The sequence below is a fragment of the Sinohyriopsis cumingii genome, unplaced genomic scaffold, assembly GCF_028554795.1.
Source record: "Sinohyriopsis cumingii isolate HCF-2022 unplaced genomic scaffold, ASM2855479v2 utg000354l, whole genome shotgun sequence".
In the NCBI taxonomy this organism is placed as follows: domain Eukaryota; kingdom Metazoa; phylum Mollusca; class Bivalvia; order Unionida; family Unionidae; genus Sinohyriopsis; species Sinohyriopsis cumingii.
This window is the reverse complement of record NW_028315890.1, coordinates 29,479-49,453: the sequence shown is the minus strand read 5'-3', so window position 1 is coordinate 49,453 and position 19,975 is coordinate 29,479. Positions and strand designations below refer to the sequence as shown.

General features: G+C 34.2%; 1 protein-coding gene across 1 annotated transcript; it reads left to right on the top strand.

Moving 5' to 3' along the window:
* Positions 1-13,328: 13,328 nt before the first annotated feature.
* LOC149774287 (beta-1,3-galactosyltransferase 1-like) lies at positions 13,329-14,006 on the top strand (the record flags this gene model as incomplete). The annotated part of the gene is made up of 1 exon (XM_089945502.1): positions 13,329-14,006. A coding segment is annotated over exon 1 (678 nt), but the record flags the coding sequence as incomplete, so codon positions are not given.
* Positions 14,007-19,975: the final 5,969 nt, after the last annotated feature.

The following is a 19,975-nucleotide window of genomic DNA, read 5'->3' as shown; positions in this document are numbered from 1 at the left end:
ATTTAAAGAATGTATTTAAGTCTATGATAGCAGACTTTGTATACAACATACAAAATATTATTTCAATTAGGTTTCTCATTTATCTAAATCCAGAATGTTGGTGTGTATATACTTTTTACGTATTAATGAGACAAGTTACACAAGTGGCAAACGTTTGCAAACTAAAGTAAAGCAAACTCTCTGCAAGAGGTGAAGGTACTGTTATACAATATATATCGACGGAATTCTCGTCGTTTAGCATTTTGGGCTCTTTAAGGCTCTTTCTTTTACATGTAGAAGATTTGCTTTTTCCCTGCGACAGTGTCAATTATACTTAATAGAGGTGAGCCCATTAACCAGTAAAATAATATATTGATAACAGTGAATTTACAAAATAATCTACAAACGGGTCGAGCTAAACAATCACCTCGTCAATGGAATAAACACATTACAAAATAACAAAACAACACGTGAAAAAAAAAACCTCGAACAAACCTATTTTCATGTGTGAATGTTTCAATGAAAGCAAAATTGTTAAATAATGGGGAACAAAGATGTTTAAGACGGATGATGGACTGGCCATGTTGGTAGCCTGAACATCACTCGTTTCATATAGGGCCAAATAAACTTTCTCATAACTGTGTGTGCAAAGTCATATGGAAATCCTGCAAGTAATTTAAAAGCAGTAACGACAAAAATATATTTTTCAAAACTAAAATTGTGCTAATGGACTGACATATGCCAGCAGATGGTCTACATACTAAGAAAGATCAAAAGCTCTTCTGGTATTTGGTCAGTAGATATACAAGCAGATGCATGTTACTAAAGTAACCAGACAATTTTTACTGCAAGTTAACATGCCAGATTCGGCCTAACCACATCTGTCTACTTTGCCATCATCCACAAAAACCAAGAAACTGAATTCATGAAACATATTTTTCTGTCTAGTCCTTATTTTTATTTTCTATCACTTAATGCAATTCCCCAGTATATATCAGACAAATGATTGGCCAACGAGCTTGGTTTTATCTGACGTTTAGGGAGCACTAAACATGTCTTGAGCCTGTCATGTAACTTGCTCTACCTAGTAATGTGTAATTGACTCATTCAAAAATCAAGACAATTATCTCAGTACATGTTTAATCTTTGAGAAAACATCCATGTCGTTATTAAACATTCACGACATTGTGTTACGACTCTATGATCTTAAACTAAGTAACAAGAAAGACCAATAATAACAACTTTTGAGTAATGGAAAATATAGATGTATTTCCCTGAAATACAATTTGGAAGAATTAAACATAACGTTCTGTACGGTGAATGAATTCCATAAAATAATAAATGTTATGTCAATTCCTATAGCTCCAAATAATACAAAAATAAATTTCAATTTTATTACGAATACTGTCCGTATTGTACTATTGTGCAATTCTAATAAAAATAAAGAAGAAACACTACGTTATAATCCTAAAATGTCTTTAAATGAATTCAATGTAATTTCTATCCAGCTATTAACACAAATGGATTTGGATGAATTCAAAGTAAGTAAGTAAAGTTATTATACAAATAGTCTTTAAATAAATAATAGAGCAATATACTTCCACCGAAGGACTATAATTAAAAATAATTATTCAATTCTTTCACTACCAGACCAGTAGTACTATACATGTTTAATCCCGCCTAATAATTGTATTACATACAAAGCTAACATGCAATCGCTAATATAATTCAAGGTTTTTAATGAATCATCATTGGATTTCTAAATACTCTTTACAGTGATCAAGGGTCATGCGAATTCAAGAAGTAGAATAGGAGATTTTTCCAAATGAATTCCACGACCACCATTCACAGCACCTCGTGCCCTTGTCGGATCCGTGATGTTTATCTGAACTACTAATGGTACTCAACCTTGAAACTTAGGAATCAAACAATCTGACTCAGCTTTAATGTTCATATAATATTAGTAATAAAATATTGGTACCTAAATGACCCTTACAAAAACTATTATTTTGTAAAATTATGCATATAATACAGATATACATATTGTGTCTTAAAATTATATGTTTAGTCAACAACAAAAAACTATCTGATAACTAACAAGTTAGATTGGACGATATGTATATATGTTGTTGGTTATATCATCGTCTTACATTCTCTCTGCGAACAACACCGTCTTAATGTTAGTTACAGCTTGTACGTAGAGACAAATATAGTTTTACGGGTAGACAAATCCTACACAACTACATTAAATAGACGAAAACATTTTCTTGATTAACGGGCTGGATGAAAAACAGTACAGACGTCAAGTTACCTTAAACTGTCGAGATTATTAGAACGACTACATCGATATTTATTTACGAATTGTTTTACACCTGAATATCACATATCGGTGTTACCTAGGCTACACGCCTCAAATCCAAACGAATTCTTTTTATACGTGGTACTATACTATCACGTTACTGTATTGGTGCTAATATATTTCTTCACGAGTGGCTTACAGCTGGTATCGAACACAAACAACTAAGAAATTACTCGATCATAAGTAAGTGTCTTGTTGCATGACTTTTTGGCAGATTTAATATCACAATATGACTTTATAAAATGACTTGTAAATAGGTACTTGATGTACAAAGTAATTTAATTAATTTAATTCTAACCTAAGTAAAATCTAAAGCAGTTGTAAACGTTCTAAATAATCCAAGAGTCAGAAAGGTACACTGGTTAATATTTCGATAGAACCTTACGGTTCATAAATTTGTACCGTTTTCTTACAACCTGAAAACCTTATAACATCATAAATATTTCAAAAAGTATCATTCATTTAAAGCTGAGCATTCTACTTTTCACAGACCGAGCTTTCCGATTTATAGCAAACTATCCCAGTACCGGAAATGCAATCTCAGCTTTCTTGATATATTATACACTGTTGTTATGTACTCCAGCCACATAATTAACTAAAGTGAGTACTTTGAGTGAGTATACTTGTGTATTAAGTGTATAGTTCGTGTTAAATTTATGAAGGTATTCACTTAATGGCCTAAATGGATTCTTTGCAATAGGTTGATTAAAAAGTGTTCTGGAAGTGTTTTAATTGCATCAATTTCAGGTCAAATGATACGGGGATAACGTGAAAAGCTAGATTTATATATGGTTTAGTGCCATAAATTTGACCTAAATTTGATAAATTGTTTCTGTTGCTCAGAATAATTTTATAGTCAACTGGCTGAAAAAAAAGGAATAACGTTGTTTTTTATACTTACAAATGCATCATTTGTATCATATTCACGTGAACGCAGATAAAGTGATCTAAGCTACACACAATCACATCATTGTCCTTAAGCTGACATAGACATGGACTCACTGATAGTTTATTTTAGGAGTACATATGCATCATAGTGAAAAATTGTCAAAATACACATGACACTCATTTATACAAACATGGCTGTCTTTATGGATTGTTTTTTTCTTTAATTCGAATTCTAATCTTTGTCAACAGGTTTAGGTTAGCAATTACATAAAGTGATATTTTCCTAACAACAGTGATATGTTCAAGCAAGATGGGCCAAGCTGAATTAGTTGTTGCGAAAGAAAATAAAAGTGTGCTGTTAAAATCATACCAGTTTCATAGTCAATCGGCAAATAAAAAAGGAAACAACGTTTTCTTTGATACACATAATCAAGTGATCACCAACATTTGTCTGCGAAAAAGGATAACGGCTTCAGTTTTATGCACAGCTGTATGAACGAGTGTGAAGAAGATCAGGTGTTATTTAAGACCAACTAATGTATTATTCTCATGACACTGAGAGGAACGCACAGATATAACATTACATATCACGCAAATTCTAACATTCCCTAGAAGATGATGCATGATATAAGCAGTTGTTATAGTGAATAGATTCATGACATAAGTGGCACAATATGAAATGGGTTATTGGTGTCAGGATAATAAAACAACTAACGTTTGCCACCTTAGAATTTAAAGTGCATGCAACTTAAAAAAAAAAACAATTTTTTTCTTGATTCATAATAATAACAAAACATATTCAAAGAAACAAAATCTAGCATGTAATACTAGAAACAGTATTTCTCTAATTTTGTGAATAAGGTGCGATCAACCATACGTTGGGCAAACTAGTTTGATATTCAGAGACCATTTCACCAAACACGGGTTTTATATTAATGACCAAGACAAGAAATCAGTACTAAATCACGTGCAGGGCGTTGATTACTCACTGAACGATTTGTCGGTGCTTCCGATTTAATTAGGAGCAATTTAATTAGTTGCACAAATGGCATATCTCGCCGGGAGAAATATCTACTTTGTTAACAACTTTAAAAATCTAGGCCCTAGGGCCAGACTCTCCAACAAGAAACCAAAGAAATTGTACTAGTCGGGAGGATTTTTAGAGCACTTAGGAACATTCATTTAGGTCAGATGTGGGGTTAGATGAAGATTCAGTTTCTACAAGCACATTATGTAAAAACGCTTCATTCACAATCCCATGAAATTCGCATAAAGGTATGCCAACATCCTCTCCACTGCGCATGATGCAAATACAAACAATTTCATTTTACACCTGTCAATCTGTTACAAATGCATAATATGCAGAGAGAGTCACCTGTGCAGTTTGGTGTTCAAACGGAAGCTTAACTGATGAGAGGCGAAACAAAACCTAAATTCACTAATTAACCACAAGGTCCAGATCAATTAAAACTCGGCACACGTTGCGACAGTTTATTGACTCAACGTTCTTATATGTGATTGTAATGTATGATTTTGTTTTTGTTTACTTTGTGCAGCATTTTATTTTATAAATTGATTTACCTATTAAAGAGATTATATGTTTGATATCTATCTATATCTCTGTTGGAAGTACTATATAAGACGAAGCATTAAATTCAAGACACCATTTTCAGCCCTGATGGGTTACTAACGTATGTCCCTTTAGGAAGACAATATTCTCCTTGTCTCCGTACAAAACTTCGTTAGGTGTTGATTAGTCTGTACGTCACAATTTAATCAATCGAAAGAGATATAAAAATAATAATAATAATATAAAAAATAAATAATAATAATAGCAATAATAATAATAATAATAATAATAATAATAATAATAATAATAATTGTAATAATAATACGAAGAATAATAATTTGATGAGGTGCAAATGCATGTTCAAATATATATTTGAATCCATTTATTCCTGCTGTTGGAATGGACTAATTGTACAAGGAAAAAAATGGCATTTTCATAAGGCTAGATATTAAGGGTTTCGGATCAAAAAGAAGACAAAGACCAGTTATCAAAATAATATTTGTTTACAATGAGTATATCACATTTTTATTTGGAACATATTTTACATTAAATTCGTTCAATAGATTGTCTCCTCATAAACTCAGTATTGCTATTTAAATACACGATGAATTACAAATGAAGTTCCACGTTTTGCTAATTGAACAATTCCCAATAGCATGGTTATATTACGAACATGGATTACAATATTATACTGATAGCATAACTCTGACGGATATGAAACGACTTTTTTAATAAATATGTAATTGTAAGTCTATGCTGACGTCATGCAATTATGAAGCTATGTTAACCACATATGATACATGACTTTATGGAACCATACTGTTCATAAAATGAGATTTTAATACATGAACATGTCTTGTTTAATAATGGCCATGAATTACGATGCCATGCAGTCTTTTCTGTGTGTCTAACAACAGAACCGTGCTCATTGTGTCATTCAATCTTGAATACCCATGTTGACAGTCTATTCTATACACTAAAATATGTTGTTTGGAAATATAAGCTGGCATCATCTATACCTCAATTTAACTCACTAAGTTAACCAGACCTATAAGCCGTCCTTGTCTAAACCTCAGTGTAACAACCTAATGTAACCCTAAATATAAATTATCATAACGGACACATTCGATTATCATCTCTATGCCACCAAATATATAAAATATGTCATGGAATACAACCATATATACATAACAGTTCACAATATTTTGATTCAAATATTAATAAACAATGAACCGTTCACCAAAAGCATCTTTCATTTATAAAAAACTTGCCGTGTATCTTATTTTATTTAAAATGTGTCATTTAAACAATGATTTGTTGATTTGATGCAATAAGTATGGATAATCTTAGTTTCATATTCTAACCTGTTTCAGATGATTCCAGCTTTCTTTGCTTGAAACTTTCAAATTGATATTTCCAGAGATAGTTTGACAAAGGTGTTTTCATATTTACCGTAGATGTTCCTACTTTGTTCATCATCCTTGCCCTATAAATGTAGTGCATTAAATTATGTAGCATGTACAAATATGTCCTTTGTTACTTTAATATCCTCTGCTTGTTATGGTATTCATATATTACCCGGGGGAGGTGTTCCCTCTACCACTCGTATACATTATACGTTTTGTTTGGGGCTTGATAGTTACATCTAGACAATAATACAACAATGCTTCATACAGCATTGTAGAATACTTAAATTCTACTTGAACTGTGAGCTTTGGAGGGATCGCTTATAGGTTATATGTGGTATCTCGGTGAAACCGTTTCCAAGCATGAATTACGCATAATGTTTAGAATATATCTGTGTCAAGATAGCGCTGAGATTTACAGAAGAAACTCTGAATTAATCTAAATATAGTAAATCGCAGAATCATTTGTAATCGCTGTTATCAGTATTTCATTTGGGTGAATATATTTATTTTTCACTGGAAATACAAGCAAAATGCTATTAAATAATATTTATGGACATAAACTATACTTGTGTATTATAGTACAAATAAGGACATATTGAATTATTAGTATTATGATTCACCAAAATATTGTTACATCACAGGCCACAAGAGGCACGTCAGCACCTTCAGCATTGGATGCTATTTTCAACACCACTGGAATTTAATTAAAACTTTATTCATTAAGATTGGTGTTATAACTTTGTTGATTATTTTGATATTTAGTTCCCATTAATGTAAGTTATTTTTAAATTGTCACATTCTATTTTAGTTCAAAATATTCTTCGTTGAATTTTACAAAACTTGCTTGGTATCGCTCTTGTATGTTACTTAGTTTAAGATTATTGATCCGTGATTCCTGAAATGGTACAGTTTTAAAATAGTCTTCAGGAAATAAACAAAAAACAAATGACAAAAACTGTTCAGTAATCGAAGTTTGTAATAACACGTCCAATTGCGATACATTACCATAGGGTCACAAGGATTATGACGAATGCGACGTAAAGTCAGTCTGATGTACTCTTGTTGGACTTTCCGTTTTTTATATTAACCATCTCAGCTCGAAGGGCGCAATGCTGGATCTTATAACAACGTGTATTACAAAACATATTTTCAATAATGTATGCTTTAAACAAAAATGTGTGTCACCCAGTAGTTTACTGTGAAATCGGAACATAGTAAATCTTTGGAAAAAGGAAGGCAGAATTCTTCAAATGATATCTCTCTATTCTTTAGCAAAGAATACTGTTTAACATTAGGCAATTATCATAATAAACACCAGACTGACGAGCCTACACGTGGCAAATGCAGGCAAAGCCATGGAAAAGACGGCACATATACATTTTATACTGACAAAAGTTCAACTATTGACTGTCGATGTAAAATTTAAAAAGGGAATATATATGAATAAACAATGTATGCATTGTCAATGTGTACGTCGTTCTTTTCATTATATATATATTTTCCAATCAACATTGTAATGAATGGTGTTAAATATACAACATTGCATTGTTGCATACCATGGCGTCTTCTCATGGTTATTTGTAAAACTTTTTAAGCTATTTAAAACAGACGCAGAAAGTATATATTTTATAGTATATAGTAAGTATTTGAAAAATAAAAAGACAGTGCAGAGGCATTATATGTTTGCCATATTGGTAAATATTTGAGTAGTTAAGGTTGGCATACAATTTTCGTAGCAAATAGGAGAATCTTACTTAAGCGCACAGCGATTATGAGCTGGCCCCTGAAACCAAGAAGGTCTTAACAAATTGGCCTAGCAACCATTATAATGATTTGGGGAACAATTTGAGGGATTGCTTCACTGATAGTACGAAGAAAAATAGAGCAGCATGTGATTTGAAGAAGTATATTATGTACAACGTGTACTACAATCAGAGAAAAGCGCACTACGGCGATGAGGCACCCCAACTGTATATTCACCCTGACAGTCTTCATTGAGTGAAGGATTTGACAGAATATGATTACCTCATTGATTAGAGTGACTATTCTAAGAAGCATCCATTCAACTGCATGGCAAATGTTAAATTCGTAAGTAACCTTAAGGAAGAGTGCTCTTCAAAGAACATCCCCAATTTATCGGCGTGCGACGCAAGATATACACCATTTTTGTAAGAGGCCACAAGACCAATTCCGAGATAGATAAGACCAAAATAATCTCGAGGACAGTCCTAAGGATGCATTATTTCATCCAAACTATAGTCAATGCAGCACGTGCGGCTGAAATATGACGAACAACCCGCCGCCTCTGTCGCCAGGTCACGTACCTCACACGCCATTGATTATTACAAGATGGTTGTTATAAGTCTGGCAATGAAGCTCTGCTCTCATATCTGCGATTTAACCATTAGATGTTACTTGACTGGCTAAGAAAACATTCACTTGAGGCTCCCCAGTGCTCACTGTAAAGTTCTCGTGCGAATGAAAATGACCCATTCAAAAGGGTTGAGCTTATCTACGAATGTACAACATCCTGCGTTACATTATACCCTCCTACACTTTTATTCAGATTATTCGCAAACACCATGCAAATTATGCCTCAACAGGCAAAGGAGCATTCGTCTACATGTTGCTGATGACGTGGTTCGGCATTGGGCCTTATTTCATTGATAACAAAAAAAGATTAGTCCTATCTGGATGCTGCTAATGTTGCCATCACCATTCGAGTCATTGCACGCTATAGTGACAAATGCTACCGCAGCTCTGGCCCTATTTTATCAGTGGCTGCGCAGACACTACGGCAAACGCAACCAGCACCGTGAGTGCTGGGGGAGTCAATGTAGTCGTGGGCAACAATCCCATCCTTAGCTTAGGGAAAGTTGAAAGCAAGTGCTGCCTGTGCTATACCATTTACCCCATCGTTTGCTTCAGCAAAATGCATACAATCTTACTGACTCGAAAAAATGATCATAATGACAACTTCCACGTCGATGCGGTGTCCGAAAGGAACGTTGCACTCTCTAAGCTCACCTTGCGTATTCCGGCTGAATCGATGTTGTTATTTGAGGACACCAAACAGCTGAACATCGTTGATGCAAGGGTAAGTATTAGTGGGTGGTGGTTTTCCAGAAAATCTACTCAAACTTTTCAAATGACAAGAAAACCCAATCATAAAATACCCACTACTGCATTTTATGAACCATTTAGCAGAACAGTGGTTAACATTGTCAGGCCGATACTTAAGCCCAAGTCAGGTACCTAATATATGTTGAAGATAATGTGTCCGTCCACACGATTTCCAGATGTTATTCATTTGAGAAAAAATAAATTTAAACTTAATTAAAAGTCTTGATACCATTTTTGTACTTTATGACCATCTCCAATTATCCAATCTGGTCAAGTGTCAACTTTTATATCTGGAATTTTTAAACATGTTATGCTTAGCTTATGCCTTCAATAGTGAAAGTCTTCTGCCTATCAAGTGGAACATCAAGAAACATTGAAATGCTTCCCCCAAACTTTCATGAATGTGATGTGGTTATATTGCTTTGATACAAGAAAACATGGGGACGAGCGTGTTCATTTGCTGTTATTTGCTGTTATGGAATCTGTAGAGTTTGCGTCATTAATAAGATATCTACCTATGTATTATAATATGACATTCATCAGTTCACCATCTTGTCTCGATGAAGTAAATAGTGTGATGCTCTTCGCTGATGGGTCCTCGCGTGGCTGATGAGCCCGATACGATATGCGCGTGTCCTGGAGAAGTGCGTGCACTGGAGGCATGGGTTGGTTCTTGACAATGAGGCCTTCGTGCCTTCCTTCGCGTCTGCGACTTTCGTTATGCGGGCATCCTCGACGTTTTTGCACACATTACGAACAGCTGCACGCCAGCCAGATCTATTTTTGGCGCAGGACTCGAGGTCTGTCACAGATATCGTTCAGCATCTCAGGCTGTCCTTGATGGAGTCTTTGAATCTTGTCTTCGGGCGACCAGTATTTCTATGTCAACGAGATAGAGCTCCATACAAAATCTGACGTGGCATTCGAGAATCTTCCATACGGATGACATCACCCGTCCACCGGAGTTGGGCCGTCATGATCATCGCTTCGATTCTGGTTACACCTGCTCTATCCAGCACGTCTAGGTTCGGCACTCTGACTTGCTATTTGACGCCCATAATCCAGCGCAGGGCTCTCGTGTGGAAGCGCTCAAGTTGCTTGATGTGCTTCTTGTATGTTTCCAGGTTTCGCATCACTTTAGTAGGCTTGTTAGCACAACTACTTTATACAATTTTATCTTTGTGGACAGTTTAATATTCCTGTTGTTCAACATGCTAGATAGGATACGTCATAGTGATAGACTGACGCAGGTGATGCGTGCCGTTATCACTTTGTCTAGCGATCCATCGGAAGATATGATGCTTCCAAGGTACTTGAAGTGAACAACTGCTTTCAGCTGGGTGTCTACGATAGACACAATCGGGGGGGGGGGGGGGGCGAGCTATGGTGCCTGAGACAGGTTGGTGAAATACCTCTGTCTTATTCAGACTGACAGTGAGTCAGAAGAGTATCAAAGCTTCTGCGAAGCGAGTAACGATGATCTGAACTACGGCTTCCGTGTGTGCCATAAGAGCACAGTCTTCCGCGAAATGTTCTTCAAGAATAAGTTTCTCCGTTGTCTTGGAAGGTCGGCGAAGATCGAAGAGAGAACCATAAAGTCTGTACTTTATGTACAATCCTTTCTGGAGATCATGTGTATCATGGCTCAGGACACGGGTGAAGAAGAGGTTGAAAACAAAACTGGGGCGGGAACGTAACCTTGCTTCACGTCGTTAGAAACGTTGAAAGGCTCAGAGACATCCCCGTTGTAAAGAACGAATCCCGTCATGCCGTCGTGGAAACGTCGTATCATCTTAATGAATTTCCTAGGTCCACCGAGCCATGCTGAGATGATCCATAATGCATCTATGTTGATCGTATCGAAGGCCTGTCTTAGTTCTTTGAAGACACCTTTCAAGTTCAAGTTTAGTTCAATGCATTTTTCCTGTATCTGTCTCACTGTGAAGATCATGTCGATCGTGCTCCGATCTGGTCTGAAGCCACATTGTGCCTCTGGCAGTATGGCTTAATTAATGTGTACAAGACAACTGTATTTGATAACTCCTTCTTTTTCTTTATGAGGGGAGGTGCTGCGAATATTTATATTGTGTGTTTGGCCTTTGTCCATGATTGTAGAACATAAGGGTCATTTATAAACTCTTACAACATAGGTAACTTTTTTCCAAACTTGTGGGTTGATCTTTAAGATAAGATTTTTGCTATGTTTAAATGGCCTTTTGTCCTTGTAAGCTTATATAAAAATAACTTATTTACAAATTTGATGGAGAATTACGTACAACCTGGTCAACATTAATTCCTTCCTTAAATTCATCTAATACAATTATTGTTAGTTGTGTTCAGATATAATATGGGAAGAATCATTACTTTCTAAATTATTCATTCGAATTACAAATTGTTCATTGGATTTGTGGACAAAATTACTATTTTGGGATTGTTGTCAAGGACATTACTGGATTATATCATAGTGATATATGAAGTCTCTCGTAACATCATCCAAGATTAGTGACACATTCAATACTGGAATTCATCATGAACACTCTATACTTTGAGACTTGTGACAGAACGTTTAGGATCAATTGTGATTTAATTCACAATGCAGTACGTTCCTTTTAAATTTTCACTTTGCATTCTTGGAAAAAAATATTATTTGTTAAATTTTAGTAAAATTTTTGTTTTGTTTATTATGTTACCTAGTTTAAGGCCACATATACGTAACATTATCAACAGTAAGTTAATGACGGAGTTACCTAATGTTAAAAAAGGCCACTTCAAAGCGAATATTGGGACGATCTCAACCGGTTTAAAAATTATTCTATGTGGCCTCTTTACTGATCTGTTTAATCGTGCTTCTCTCCAGGTGGGTTCACGTCTTGGCTCGGCCAACGATGGTAAGTGACAGTGCTTTGCTGTAGCGTCCCTTGATTCGATGGATTTTCTTCGTGTTTTCTAGGGATCTTCCTACACCAAACATACTGACCGCAATGTGTAGCCTCTACTGTTATTAAACATGACGTTAAACTTACAAAGCACAATTCCTGGGGCTTTTCTCGGCTCTCATTGCACCCTCTCCCAATGCCGTAGCAAATTCCTATCTTTCATCAATGGAATATGCCCATATATAATATACATATGCATTGAGGTTTCATAAATTCAATATGAAAGGTACTTGAACATAAGTTGGGAAATGATTGTAACAATCGAGATTATTTTTATTGAATCTTATGTCAATTTAAGATTTATTTTTTGCGATGTTCCTATATTTTCATTGTTTTTCTCTTTTAATAGTTTGCTGGCGAAATATGTCTTGATGAAGTCTAACGACATGATAAGAGGAAATACAGACTGAAAGAAACATACTTATACTATGGAAGTCAAAATAGATTAGATAATCGATTGAAGAGAATCCTGACTTGGTGACAATGCGCAATGAATGGCAAAATTTATATTCAACAAATTAAATTCATCATTAATTGGATAAACTGTAATATTTTGTATTGTATATGCTGCATAGTGGAAATCATTGTAAGGTTGTAGAGCGGGTGAGGAAAATTTATCTTTGACTGAAAAAGTGGAATAATACGAATTTCAACAGTAATTATAATGATTATCACGTGCAAAAGTAAAACTGAAGAGAAAATAATTACATCCAGGATGTAAAAAGTGATTTCGCAGACAATGTGGTAATTGAAAATCAGATATGCGTATAATAAAGCAAGTCACAAGATCACTATATAGCATTAGTATGAGGCGCAGGGTGTACTTTCTGAGACACATTATTACTACGGTTGCTTGTTTCATTTGCATTACAATGATAACCATGTCCATACAGTCAGTACATGTTACAAAAAGATATACGCTGCCACTTATTTGTAATGAAATCCCATTAAATGCCTATAAAGGGCTGGAATCATCATCTTTGACGTCAGTATCACGTAATAGGAACGTCAATATAGATATTCCAGATGACATTTCAAATTGCTTGGAAAGCAAGTATCCAGTAATGCTTTGGAATAAATACCTCCTCAATAACCGGAAATTGTGCATTACGGCTGCCAATATATCTGTTCTTATTATAGTGAACACTGATCCTTTGCATTTTGATAGAAGAAGCATTATTAGAGGTACATGGAGTAACTATACATATTTTCAACATTTAGGAGTTATACGAGTCTTATTTTTAATGGGAAAAGTTCACAAGGAGGAGATTCAACAAAAACTTTCCAAGGAATTCGACAAATATTTAGATATTCTGCAAGGAGATTTTCTAGATACATACAGAAATTTGACAAACAAAGGAGTCATGGGATTGCGATGGATCACGGAGAATTGCATGCAGGCAAAAATGGTTGTAAAGGTAGATGATGACATTATGCTAGATACTTATAACCTACTAAAACTAGTATATCCAATGTACAAAACGAAGACTAGATATATCATATGTAATATATTCATGGATGGAAAGGGTCCAATAGTGCGCGATAAGAAACACAAGTGGTATGTAAAGGATTCTGAATTGAAACACGTAGGATTATTAGATAAAACAATTTATCCTCCATATTGCAGCGGGTTCACTGTAATTCTAGCCACAAATCTAATTCCAGTCATGTTTGGAATAGCACATGCGACTCCGTTCTTCTGGATAGATGATGTTTATTTGTATGGATTACTTCCTCTGAAAGTTAGTATGATCGAATACTATAGTTTATCAACGAATTATACCTTTATTTACAACGATGCCATGAACTGCTTTAGTGGTATATCGACTTGCAATATTCTTTCCGTAGCAGAGACAAAAACACTTGAAATGTGTCCATTATGGAATATGATTCAATCTTATTATATCAAAAGGCAAATCCTACAAGAAATTAACTGGGAGAGTCTTTCATATTTACTTCGGGGATAACGCTGATAGTGTGTGAAAGTGTATGCCAAAAAAATTACAGAGTACAGTTTAATATTCAAAACTAAAAAAGGCACATTCAACATGAGAGTGAGATCGGGTAAGTGGGCTGTGTGTTTGGTGTTTTAGGGTTATGTATTGAGGAAAGGAACGATTAGGCTTTACCAATTTTTTGTGGCTAGTTGGAACATACAACGTCTAGGGTAAAATCCCATCCTTCTGGTCCCTTACTCTGTAGGCACTTATACACCTTAGCTTGCAAAATTTAATAACATAGGGTATTCGAGTTATATTTTTCTCGTACACCATGCACATGAAACCTGAAGTGATTTTGCACGTATTTATATGGCATTTAAAATTCCTAACCTTATGTCCTGGCAGCCAATGCATTATGATGTCAATAACCTTGTCAAAAAGAGAGGATCTATTGGGAAACCATTAAAACAAGGTAAAACACTGTGATTCGAAAGACTGGTTTCCTCGAGCAAGTGATATGGAAGAGGAAATATTGACAAACCTGTTACAAATAAGTTTGGTAGGCGACAAACCAACGTCAAGTTTACTCAAATAACAACTTTCCTATTGCTTATCAGCAACAAGTTTCACTGCAGAATGTAAGCTATATTAAAGGTAGCAGAAAATGAACTGAAAGAAATAAATACATATTTGCATATCAGTCATGGTGCCAAATAGGAAATATCCAAATCTTCTTGCGATATCAAGTGCACATTGAAAATGAAGCCATTGGTCGAATAAGGTTCGACTGATTCATTCGTAATACCGCAGGTTTCTTCAGTTTGGTTTAATAGTATTTTCTCTTTCCTACAATTTTAATTCTCTATTAAGATATACTTTACACTGTAAAGTAAATTTTAAAATATCTTTTGAAAATATACGAACTAATTGCTGACATATTATATGCAATATATATTTAGTCTTAAACTAAAGACTTAGAACGATGAAAGGGTAAAAGCGGTGCAAAATTCTGTATCAATAGAATGTTTCCTCGGGAATTTGAATTATGTGCACATATTCGTAAACGAACCATTTCACTGTTTCTCTAATTTGGGTATTTTCATACATATTTGATGGAAACAAATAACACATACTCAATAAAGAAAGACCTTTATGCCAGGATGAGCATCAACCTTGTTGGTCAAATTATCTTCAGCGGGTTTAGCGAAGATGCAATATAAATGATTTATAGTTTAGTAATGGCGGCCAAATCTAAAGATAGATTTAAAATTTAACGCCATTATTTTCAGTATAATTTTTATCTTCACATTTACTCAAATTCTCTTGAGCAATTTTTAAAAAGAAATCATTTAAAGTGTTGTCTATGTTTAGTAACTGAGGAGATATTTGACGGTGGATCATTCATGACAAAATGGTATCTACTCAGCTTCAGCGAATTGGTCCTGTAGCTTATAGGAAGTTGAATATAGCAAATACTGACTGACATACTGCAATGTACGACTGACCCAAGGCCGTTCGAAAAGCATATATGGTTTTACATCCAGATGAGCTAAACATTATGGGCTTCACTATTCTTTTGTAATGTTTCTAGACGTTTACAACTTCATGTGTGAACATTTATACTGTATAAAACGTCAATCACAATCTAACGACAATGTTTATTCCGAGATGCGTGTACCACTGACAAATGTACAAAAGGAAGTATGTACCTCATTTGTCTATGGAGAAAGAGGTGAAACAAATTTAGAAAGAAATGAACTCATTTGCTGATAGAAAATACGGTGAAAAGACGAGAAAGATATTTGTTTAATGTGTGAAGGAAACCGCATAAAGGACAAATATTTTCTAAATAAATTCTTTAATTGGGGACTAGTTTCCGTGCCTGATGCAATTCTACAATATTTTAAGGAAATGCTGACACGATATAAAAAATATTGCATGGAAATGGAAAACAGATTTCTTAACATAATTTATTGAAAGCTGTTTTTATATGAATATTCCAGCTGAACGACAACCATAAAATGAAGCAACAAATGTTGCGTTTGAGTCTTTTGCATGCCAAAGACATACTGTTTGTATCTAAGTGGAAGCTCCAGTAATCTGTATAAAAATGACTAACATATTTCACAAAGTTAACTTATGTCGTACGTGAAAGTATACTAGCTCCATCGATAGCACCAATACTGTTTCATCACATTCTACTCTCTCTTTACTCTCACGTCCCGTTGATCAGGGACTACAAAACTATTAATTGCAGAATTTTGAATGAGTCAACCAGCGCAATACTTCCTTGGTACTAGCTTCTAGAAAATCAGAACTGGTGGCATAAAGAGACCGAAAGAATCAATCTGAATGGGGCGATTTGAAGTCAAGTTGCATAATGTCAAGGATGAAGGAAGTCAGTTTGGTAACAATTTGTACTTTAAAACAGATGACTATATTACCATATCAACCAAATATACACTTTCAATAATGGTCTCATAAATGTGTTTTTGTTTTTGTGAACGTGATCGGACTCACACAATCCCACACGAACGCAAACATTTTTAATAATTAACAAAAATAATTTACGATTGAACCTGGCAGTACCCCCATTTCGTGTTACGTATAGTGGCCTCTGTGTATTGATATATTTCAATAGCTTTTAATTCCTCTTCAAATAATTTCTTGGAATTTCTTGTATTCCATTCAGCGTCCTCAAATTGGATTCACCCAGTTTCGACGTTATTATTATTGTTGTTGTGTATGGTTTGGGTGACGAAGGTAATGGGGTGCTGCTTGAAGGATTGTATCGCTGTGATATTTCATTTTCGGCGCTTTTAAAATCAATCAATTATCATCAAACCCATTTCCGTCTTCGTCAAAGATTACTATTATTTTTCCTAGCCCCTTCACATCTATGTGTTCCAACTCAGCAGAACTTTGCAGTAAAAATCGACCATATCGATTAACTACGCAACACACGATCGTCAAATTGTATATTCAACAAAGAAATTTCAGTGAAATAATATTGGAAATAGAATGAAAAGGGTATAACTTATATTCGTTTCCTGAATGAATTACAAATATAAAAGATGGAAACAATCGTTTCACTATGCCGTGTCTACAAAGTTTATTTAAATTGCAACCAGTACACAGTAGTAAAACCCTAAAGTACTTCCAGAATTTACCTAAATGTAGCAAAGTTTGCACTAATATCACGAGGGCTGTTAATATTCAATCATATATCAGAAATGCATTTCATTTAATAATAATTGGAATTATTCAAAATAAAAGTAAACAATACAATCACTAGCAGGATTTTCAGGACCATACAAATCATTGTTACTCCCTTTAAAGCATAAAATCGAAATCCCTTTTATGGTATGATTCGTGCCAAACTGTATACTTTTAATTACTCATAAATGTGTAAGTTAATGAAGCAAATCCTGAGCTTCTTGCAAACATTGTATTGGATAAAAATGAATTATAGAAAAGATATTTACAACCATCTTTATAAAGGAAATGACTTTTGTCATCTGAAACAAGCTTTAAATCCATCATTGGCAAAGAGGTTAAATTTGTGCAAAAGGTAAAACTATTATAACATAGCAAACAAACAGGTTTAAAAATGTGCATTTGTAGATTTTTCAAAATCATATTACTTAATGTACCTAAAAGATCTCCATTAATTGGTCACAGGAATATACCTAATACAATAATCGTTTTCATGCTAAATGGCAATAAGCGGTGATAAGGAACAAAGTGAAATCGTTGACCAGTGCACTTCCAGTTTCCCGTCCTAAAACAAGTACGTATGTAGGCCTTCATCGCCTTATTCCTTTACTACACAAGGTAGTCTTTACGACAGATATAGCATTGACAAAATGGAGAAGATGTTAGAGAATGAAAACTGTAGAAGACGTAGTACTCAAACGGATGACAACAAATATTTTGTCATTTATATCATAGTGCTATTTTCCTTCATATTATATGTTGGTGGGCTTAGCGTGCAGTAAATATTTTAAAGGACATTTTCCTTTCTTTGCAAGTACAAAAGTGAAAATTGAATGGAGTCTATATCAAATGACAACAGGGGTAGAATAATCCTTCACAAGAACCTGTACATGATATACCCACCAGTCTTTCAAATAAATATGAATTTTTTGTTAAAAAACGGAATTATGTAGAAAGTGAAGAAAATATCAATAGTGATGTATGTAAAATTTTCTCTGATTGAAAACAAATGCATGCCAATAGATTCTTGTACTTTAAAAATATAACTAGTATAATAAGTATTTTGAAGGCAGAGTCTCCAATTGAGACAGGAATCGGATAAAATAAACATTGAATAATTTCTTTATAACTTGCATGTCAGCTGAGCACTACCTAAAACAAGATAAATATCGTATCAAATATTTAATCCACACAGGCACAGAAACGTGACTTTAAATACTAAGATATCCTGCCAGTTTCTTAATCTAGATTACTTCCCATGCCTAGTGTAGCAGTTCTCATAAAGGTTTTAATTTTAGTTTGAAATCAAATAATTCAAAAGACGTGCAATAATCAATTTATTAACTAAACATTTTATTTAAAACGGTTATATAGATCTTAGTTACTTGGATATACGGTGCATGAGATGTTATGTATATTTGATTTAATTGTTTGAATGTTAGATTTAAATTTGTTTCATTGCATTCTTTTGTAATGTGATATTGTTTACTGGACTTGACCATGTCCAAAACTGAGTTCATTTCTGTTTGATCTGATTTACATTTTTTAATTCTTTTCATTTATTTAAACAACTAAAAATAGCTTCATTATGATATATGTGTAAGTGCTTCTTAACCAAATTATTATTCAGGTAAACAGGAAGCGGTAAATATGTTAATCAGGGTCAGGGTTTCAGGAAACTCTCATGTGAATTGTATAGGCTATTGTATTGTAAGTAAACAAGGCACATCAGATCATTTTAGAAGGTTATTTTCCATCAGGTAATGTGTTTGTTTGATAGAAAACGCTAATGTGACCTGAGGTCAAGCAGAAAACTATATCATTTTGTGAATGTGAGGATTTTAACAGTTGTGATTTAACATCTGGCACTTTAGCTTGTATTATGTTGTGTCCAGTTTAGGCTGAATTTTATTTTGTTTAAATTATTTAATTCAAGTGATTAATATGTCTGGAAAAACTAAAGAGCTCTGACAAAATTCTTGGATAAAAACATTCATTAGAAATTATACAGAGTTCAAACCAGGAATAATATTTAGGTGATTCAACAGGTATCTATTGACACATCAGTACTTCGTAGGTTAAAACATACACGTCATCGCCTTCAATTTTAGATTTCTTCAGGATTTGAACTGAGTTGTATTATGGACATTTTATTACTAGGACTTGTGTTATAATTCTTGGATTATTTTTGGATTTAACTCGCAACGCAGTAAGTTCTGTTTTTCATTTTCATTTCGTATTGAAGGGAAAAAATGTTTGTTAAATTATACAAAGCCTGTTATCTTCACTCGTTTATGTTAATTATGTGAAGAGCATAGACTCGTAACAGTACCAAATATATCATATAGCATATATACTGACGGCACAATAAGATAGATAAGCGCTCTAACATTCCTCAACTTGAAAAGGTTCCGTTTCAAATGACAACGAAGAAAAGGTATAATCCCAAGGCGATGCAGGCATGATTCAAAGACCAAACATTTTCAACATAAGAAAACATCATTAAACATAACCTTTGATAAAAGAAGCATTGTAATCATTAAGAATGGTGACAA